Source organism: Hippopotamus amphibius, chromosome 1, assembly GCF_030028045.1.
Source record: "Hippopotamus amphibius kiboko isolate mHipAmp2 chromosome 1, mHipAmp2.hap2, whole genome shotgun sequence".
NCBI classification, from domain to species: domain Eukaryota; kingdom Metazoa; phylum Chordata; class Mammalia; order Artiodactyla; family Hippopotamidae; genus Hippopotamus; species Hippopotamus amphibius.
Genome location: NC_080186.1, coordinates 219,057,067 through 219,065,527, shown reverse-complemented (window position 1 = coordinate 219,065,527; position 8,461 = coordinate 219,057,067). Strand labels below are relative to the sequence as shown.

Genomic DNA, 8,461 nt, shown 5'->3' with positions numbered 1-8,461 from the left:
AACATTCCGATGATCTTTACAATCTACACCTCCCAGCGAGCGGAGAGAGGCGCACACTCTAAGCGCCCCAATCGTTTCCGCCAAAGGGAACAGGCCATTTCTTCGGAAGAACTTGGGGATCGGAGCCCCGAGACGGGGCCGACTTACTCAGCCCTAACTGTGCAAAGAACGGTGCTCTCTGACCCCTACACCGCTTTTCCTACGGCCACTGCGGTGCTTCCAGCCTAGTCTCCCGCGCAGTCTCGACCCGGACAGCGCGGGACCACGAGAAGACGGTCACAGGGTTACTGTCACACACACAGCGGCCTCAGGCCGCGCGTGCACCGCCGGGAGCGCGCCGCCGGGCGCTGAGCTCGCGGCCAAGTCCGTTTCCTGACTTTTGGAGGAAGTGGCGTTGCGTCACTTCCGGCCTCCCTCTAGCTGCCATCTTGCGTCCCCGCGTGTGTGAGCCTTATCTCAGCTGGTCTGCCCGAGACCCCCTGAGCGCCAACCCTAGTCCCCCGCGCAGCCCCATTTCCGCTCCAACAAGGTACAAAAAGGCTCTGGACGCCGGCGTGGGAGGAGGACGGGAACGGGGGCGGGAAGTGCCCGGAAGGAGCGAGACAGGGAGGGACAGGGCTGAGGAGAGGAAGGCGATGCGACGGACAGGCGCACCCACTCAGGCTGACTCTCGGGGTCGAGGTCGGGCCAGGGGCGGCTGCCCTGGGGGCGAGGCGACGCCGTCTCTTCCTCCACCTCGCGGCGGAACCCGAGGACAGGAGCCTCAGGTACCGCGAGGCTTGCGGAGAGTGGCCGGGCCGGGCAGGCCCTGGCCAGGCCGAGGCCAGGCCGGGGCCGGGGGTGGGGTGGGGGGGTGGTGCTGACCAGGCCTGGGTTAGAGCCCTTTTTCTGGGCCTGTAACGGGCGGCGGGGGGGGGGGGGGGGGGGGGGGGAGGGGGAGGAAAGCGGGTGGTCCTTGGGCTCCCTCGAAACTGAAACTCGGGAGCTTTGCGGGATGGATTCGGGATCCAGGCCTCGGCCTGTGTAGGACACTTATTCTGATGGTGTCCTGGGAAATAACGAGCGTGGAATGCTAGAGTGAACTAGATCTTTCCTCGCTGAGGGTTTCCTGTTTTTCTAGATGAAAGAAACTATCATGAACCAGGAGAAACTCGCCAAACTGCAGGCACAAGTGCGCATTGGTGGGAAAGTAAGTTTTAATAGTGTTGGGGTGTGTTTTTTTGGTTTGTTTTTTTTTTAAGTTTTGTGGTTTAGGTTTTTTTCCTCCTTAACATTTCCTCCTAATTGGCTTGTTACTTTGTCTCTAGAGGACATTTCACCGAGCTACACATCGTGTGAAGGGAGTGGCAAGGGATTGAATGTATCAGTGAGACGTGCAGGTTGTAAATTAGAAGAAAAAAATGCAAGCGAAGAGGTAGCACTTCAGTTGCACACTTTGCTTTTATGTAGATGTTTTTAGTGTTACAATGTTTTAAGTAGAACAAAAGTGTTTCCTAATCTAATTAGAAAATGTGTCATTTCGATTAGATCATCTCGTGGCCCTTATACCCTTACTTGTTTTTGTCATTGGCTTTATATCTTAAGTTGTATACAGTCAGTCCTTGATTTTTTTTTTTTTTTTTTTTTTTTAATAAATAAGTTAACTGAATTTAAGTCTCACCTATCTTTTCAACTTTCTGGTTCTGGATAATTGTGGTACGTAATAGTTGGAAGTTCATGTCTCTTGTAAATTAAGACCTTTAGAAATCCTTTCTTAGCTAAATGCACCCTAGAGTAGTTGTGTATTTTCTAGGATATTCGAAGATCTTATTCTTCTAGATACATTTTTGGAATTTAAGAGCAATGACTGTGTATTTGGAAGTAGTACCTAAGCAGATATCATTCCGTTTTTAGTTTGTGATTACACTGAAACTGAGGGAATGAGAGTGAATGACTGGTGGGTTTTTAAATGAGCAGGTTTGGTTAATTGATTTTTCCTGTTGTCTGCTGGTCCGCTTCAAGGGGATTCTTTTTTGAACCTGATGAGTTTTAGGTTCTCTGATTTACTTAAATCAGAAGTCCACTCCAGCAGAGGTCTACCTAGTTGTAGTTTACATTGTGTTAGCACATTCCTAGTGTTTAACAAGGTGTGGTAGCTTGTTAGAACAGAGCATGTCTTTACTTGGTAAAACTTGTAAAGCTTCCATGCTACAAGTTTATTATGTGTTAGTTTTTCTCACTTAAAGCATTTTCCTTCAAGTAGAGTCTACTGTGAAATAGTGAGAAATTGCACTTAGACTTAAGTAATAAGATGTGTATATGTTAATTACTGGATTTTGCCAGAAGTGAAAGTATCCTGATCTTCCCCCACCCCTCAACGCTGGTCTTCAAGATCTGCACCTACCCATTAACAGGAGTAGGTGTTTCTTCTCCTTTTTAGGAATTGTTATAAGCTAGTTGTAGCTTCAGGTGCCAGGAAAACTCATATTCCTTGTGGGTCAGTGTTTGGGTGCTCTTATGTTGGTATTTTTAACCATCATTCCTTTTAGTGCAGGTTTCAGAAGGAGTCATTTGAATAATGTGCTTGTGTGCCTTCTTTTTGTTGTTTCTCTGATCATTAGTCTTTAACTTGTGAGTGACATCATTCTAGGATAAAGGAAAGTCAGGGTTTTCTAGGATTCTTAAGGCTGATGTGGGATTAAACTTTGTTTAGTTAACATAGGAACTATTTCTGTCATTGTAATATGGAAACATTTTCTTTATCTTTTAAGAAACCTACTTACTGTGGAATGTGAAATTAGATGAGTTAGTATTGCGTTAGAGAAATCTGCAAGTGTTCGGTACTTTTTAGGTAAATGCTGTGAAAGCCCTTTATTTCAGTAAAAATTGAATGTGAAGTTATGAAACCTATAATAGGAGTGTGGGCTGGTTTTGTTTTTAGAATCTTATAGTAGTTTTTTGGAATGTCTTTTAGAGAGGATTCTTTGGAAACCAGGTATCTACATGACTGCTTTAAGATCATCTTTGTTCTTAAAGATTTTGGAGGGGTTTGGTAACCAGTACTTTTTGTAGCTATGGGTATTTTTTTCAGTTAAACTATGATTTGTTTAAACCTTTACTATTGCTGGACCCTGAGAATATAAAATTTAAGAAGTTTAAAGTCCTTAGAGGGGGACTTCAATGATAGTGGGAAAGATAGTCATCTTTAAAACAACAAAAAAAACCCCAACCTTTTCACAGTGTAATATACATAGTGGCACAGAAGCATTTTCCAAATATAGATATGGGAATGATTTGGTTTGGGGGTGTTAATTGCAGTTTAGGAAAGGCACAGAAGAGATGATGGCTTGAACAGGATTTTAAAAGGATGAATAGGAATTGGTGTGGAGGTTGGGGGAAAGTGAAGTAAGTGGGTGATAGCCTTTCCATGAAGAGCCTTATGTACTGCATAAAGGGCTTAGTCTATATGAGAGAGTCCATGTGAGTGTTATTAAAGAGTTTTGAGAAGAGGGAGATAGGAGATTTGGCATATGTGTACAAGAGACAGGTTTCCTGAAGGCTGTATTCTGTTCATTCATAAAGATGTGTGCCTTCAATGAGTCAGATATTGTACTCAATACTAGGTTTATAGCAGTAAACAGAATAGAAGCCTTCGAGGAGCTTCCATTCTAGAGAGGGAAGACAGTAAAATGTATTTCTCTCATATAAGTGTTATGAAGAAAAATAAACATGGATAGACAGAAAATAAATGTGGGAACTATTTTTCATTGAGTGGTTGGGAAAGGCCACTCCGATATGGTGACATGTGGACAGAGATCTGTAGTGAGGTGGGGAGCCATGCAGATGTTAGGGGAAGAAGGAAGCAGCATATGCAAAGGCTCCTGTTTGGCCTATTTAAGGAACAGCAGGGAGGTTTACTTAGCCGAAGATGAGTGTACACGTTTGATAGAAGATGTAGTGTCAAAAGTGGCATAGAAGGGGCAGGACAGATCGTGTAGGGGCCTGCTAGGTTAAGATAAGAACTTCAGATTTTACTCTTGGGTGCTAAGAAGTCTACACATAGACTTATTTGTGTCTGATAGTATCTTGTCTGTGAATATTAATGGATGTTGATTTTTCTTTAATATAAAAACATGAGTGTCTAAATGAGGTTTAACTTAGGTTGGCACATGCCACTTCTTAGATTACTTCTAGAGCAGATAATGTAAAAAGTAGAACTTTGAAAAGATTCCTTTATATCTGACAAAACTAGAAGCTTAGAAGTGATGAAGGATTTTTTAGATAATTCCTTTCGTTCCCCTCTTTCGGCTTCCATCAGTGCCTTAATATGCCTACTCACTGCATAAAAGTTTGTGGTTATGGTAATTTTCTTACACAGATTGAGAGGTCAGAAAGGAATTGGAAACTGTCCATTTGAAAATGTCTGTTGTGGTATAAACATGTAATGTGTTCTTTCCTTTTCTCCCCACTTTAGGGAACTGCTCGCAGGAAGAAGAAGGTGGTTCACAGAACAGCCACAGCAGATGACAAAAAACTTCAGTTCTCTTTAAAGAAGTTAGGGGTAAATAATATCTCTGGTATTGAAGAGGTAAGTGTCAATTTTTATTTCTTTACAAAAATAAGATTTGGTTAAAAACTTTAATGTTCATGCGTTAAATGATTTTTTTGACTCTACTGCCAACAGAGAATTTCATCTCTCTCTAAAATATGTTTCTACTCTATTAATATCAGGAAGATTGCTAAGTGTAAAAGCGATTAAATTGCACTCTCCATTTCAGGCAGAATTTTGCTTGTGCATCACAGTGAAATACTAGGTTACCTAGCCAGACTTCAGCTTTTGCTTAATACAATGTTTGGTTTTAAAGGGGTTTTGGTGGGTGTTGCTAATTTAACTTTTTTTTAATTTTCTTTTTAGGTGAATATGTTCACGAACCAAGGAACAGTGATCCACTTTAACAACCCTAAAGTTCAGGCATCTCTGGCAGCAAACACTTTCACCATTACAGGCCATGCTGAGACAAAGCAGCTGACAGAAATGCTACCAAGCATCTTAAACCAGCTTGGCGCAGACAGTCTGACCAGTTTAAGGAGACTGGCTGAAGCTCTGCCCAAACAATGTGAGTTTCTAGTAGCAGTTTTGCCCAAGGTTACTGATTTGTCAGTTGATTTCTAAGATTTAGGGTTCAGAGTGGTTATGGATATCTTTAAATTTGGAAATGTAAACTTTCCTCTAAATATATCAATTTTTATACTGATTTTAAGCAGGTGTTCTTAGTGTGTTAAATAATTTATGTAGTATGCTGTGATCATTATACGTGATTAAGTGGAGTGTTTGTCTTCTACTAGCTTTCTTTTTTGGATCAGAGACTAAAAATTTTACCTTTATTAGCGGGAAGTGACGAAAATGTTAATTGGGGCTTTTTTTTTTAATAACTGACAGATAATTGAAATATACTAAAATATAAATTATTAAACTTCAGATGTACAGATTCAGCTGGTGTTACCAATAGTCTAAGAATTAGCCTCCCTATTCTGGTGTTTTTAATTATACTCTAATAACAGTTTTGTTCAGGGCAGAAAATTGTGTGGTTGAATAGGTGTATATCAGGGGCTATAGCTACTCTATGCTGAAGCTCTCTGATTAACAGTTTTGAAGAATGAAAATGTAGAAGCAAGACAGCTTTAGTATACAGCCTGCTATTTAGTCATCTGTGTTTTTCTTGGGGTTGGCTCACTCTGCTTTAATCAGTTTGTGTGTGTTGGTGTTTTTTGCTTGTTTTGTCATGCTGAAAGGCCTAAGAGAGTCTTAGAAGGTGTTAGGCTTTCAGAGCTGAGGTAAGCTTTTGAAGGATTCCACTGAAAATTGTGCAGGGCTAGTACTGTGAAGTCTCAGCTCTCAAGTGTAATTCACTTTCTTATGTAATAAAAGGAAAGTGTAGGCTACTGGTCAAAGGCACTTTTAATTTTTTATTTTCACTTCAGTAAACGTTTTTAGGTATGTGGATTTACCTGTACCCCGTTGTAGATCAGAACGATTGAAAGGGGGTTGGGTTTGGAATTTGGTGTGCTGGCGGCTGGTACTAGTATTCTAGCTCATTTGTAGGCATCAGACTATGGTGCTGTTTCTAGTACTATAGAAGAAATCCGAACTGTTACCATAAACATAAGTTGTAACAACACTTGACCTTTCATCTGTTGTTCTTTTGGTTAGAGTTTATTGAACATTTACATTTCCTTTCACAGCTGTGGATGGAAAAGCACCACTTGCTACTGGAGAGGATGATGATGATGAAGTTCCAGGTAGGAACCTTCACTTGTGGTTAAACTAGAGAATCTTAGCAAAAGAGAATGAAGAGTCTTTGTACTATAGGGAAGATTACCTTAGGCCGGGAGTTGGGAGCTCTGTGTAATGGGGTAAAGTGGGGCAGAGGGAGAATGAGAAAAATAATGCAGTGTTATTCACCTGGAGTTAGGTTTGTAGGCTTGGCGTTTCTCTGTTTGGGATCCCAAGAAGGTATCTAACCTTAAATATTGTGTAAATAGGTATGTATGTAGTAACCTAAATATAATAAATACTTGCAGATCACAAATGACACTTGTTTCCTACTTCGAGATCCATAAGTGTGTGAGAATGCATGGAGAAGTTATAGAAATATCTTCTATATAATCATTCTAAAATCAGCAGAAAAACTCCTTTGGCAGTCATGAGGCATTTTTCTATCCTAGCTGTTACTGGATAATTTAGTTTGTTGTAAAACAAATATTGGGCAGTAGACTCCCTGCACTCAAAAATATTTCCACTTTGCATAGACAGGTATCCTTAGGAATCCAGGAAAACTTCAAGTTGTGTGTCATGGTGTTCTTTGATTCTGTCCTCCACATAACTAATACTGCTTAACTGTAATCCTTGGAGTGGGGCAGGCATGGGGAGGGCATATACATATTCTTTAAGCATAGTATTTATGTCATTGGCAAGTTTAATAATTTCCCTCTTTCCCTTGTATTAATTATATACCAAAATATACACTTCAAAATACGCCAAATGAGTAGTGGTCTCATTGGAAATAAAAACAAGTGTCTAAATTTATATCCTAACTCTAGGATATATCTTGAGAGCATTTCCCTATCTCCATTTTAAGACCTGGTGATTATTTTTGTAGACTTGGCTTTATTCCTGAATTTCTACTTTTTTTCCATTTCCTAGATCTTGTGGAGAATTTTGATGAGGCTTCCAAGAATGAAGCAAACTGAATTGAGTCAACTTCTGAAGAAGATAAATCTTGAAGAAGTTACTGGGAGCTGCTATTTTATATTATGACTGCTTTTTAAAATTTTGTTTATGGATCTGATAAAATCTAGATCTCTAATATTTTTAAGCCCAAGCCCCTGGACACTGCAGCTCTTTTCAGTTTTTGCTTATACACAATTCATTCTTTGCAGCTAATTAAAGCTGAAGAAGCCTGGGAATAAAGTTTGAAACAAAGATTAATAAAGTTCTTTGCTTAGTATACGGTTTTATTTTTTATTTCATTGATACTGATTTGTACACAGAAAGCAAAATTGTTTATAGAAAGCTAATCATGGCATGTAATATGACTGATAATCATGGTTGGAATCTGATTAAAGATTTAAAATGACAGTATGAGTATCAAAGGTCGTATAAAGTTCTTATGTTCGAAAACTTTTCTCCAGCAGGCCTCAGGGCTTCCATGGTTTGTGATGGGTGTCATTATGAGACTAGCATATTCCTTAGTGGGTGAGCAAGGAGTTTTCTTCTCTTAATACTGTCTATATTGTAAACATATACTGAGTACCTTATATGTATTATAACACTTAGTTTTCTCTCATTTAATCCTCAGTCTATGAAATAGGGACAAGTAGCTCCATTTTGTAGATATAACCAAGGCTATATCAAAAAAGTTAAAGTAGTTAATCTCTTAACTCTCTTCTATGTAGTGTATTCTCTAAGATACCTGAAAAAAAGTAGTTTGTGTTAGGAATGTCACCTTGTCTTCCTTAAGTGATAACACTTTAATTGAATACGGCTACTTTTTTCTTTAAAAAAAAAAATTTTTTTTTTTTACTTTTTAAATTAACACAGAAAAATTGACGTGTGTATACAGTTATAAGAATTTTAACACAGTGTGACTGCCACCATAGTCAGAATACTGAACAGTTCCATTACCCCAGAAAATCCCCTGAATATAGGAATACTTTTAAAACATTGTATTAGCAACCATATTGCCTTAGTTTCTGCTTGCAATAGGAATTTGTTTTATATTTCCATACCAATTTGAAAGTGCCTCTTGAAGGTACTATACAGCTATATCTGTCACCATTAACTCACAAAAATGAGATGCTGTGCAAAAGTATTTGCACATCTTAACATTGTATTTTCTTCAAAGGATGTGTATCAGTTCTGTCAAGGTATACTGCTACAATGAGTAGGACTAAAGTCTCAGTGGTTTACAGAATTACAAAA

At 39.5% G+C, this 8,461-nt stretch overlaps 1 protein-coding gene across 2 annotated transcripts; it reads left to right on the top strand.

The window, feature by feature from the left end:
• The first annotated feature begins 397 nt into the window (after positions 1 to 397).
• On the top strand, positions 398 to 7,624 carry BTF3 (basic transcription factor 3). Of its 2 annotated transcripts, none has more exons than XM_057741227.1 (6): positions 398 to 529; positions 1,121 to 1,189; positions 4,454 to 4,567; positions 4,895 to 5,096; positions 6,223 to 6,279; positions 7,184 to 7,624. In XM_057741227.1, exons 2-6 carry the CDS (start codon positions 1,121 to 1,123, stop codon positions 7,228 to 7,230), a joined length of 489 nt encoding a protein of 162 aa, XP_057597210.1. In that variant the 5' UTR covers positions 398 to 529; the 3' UTR covers positions 7,231 to 7,624. The 2 variants fall into 2 exon arrangements, with proteins under 2 accessions (XP_057597210.1, XP_057597199.1); XM_057741216.1 differs by having other exon boundaries at positions 403 to 767.
• Positions 7,625 to 8,461: the final 837 nt, after the last annotated feature.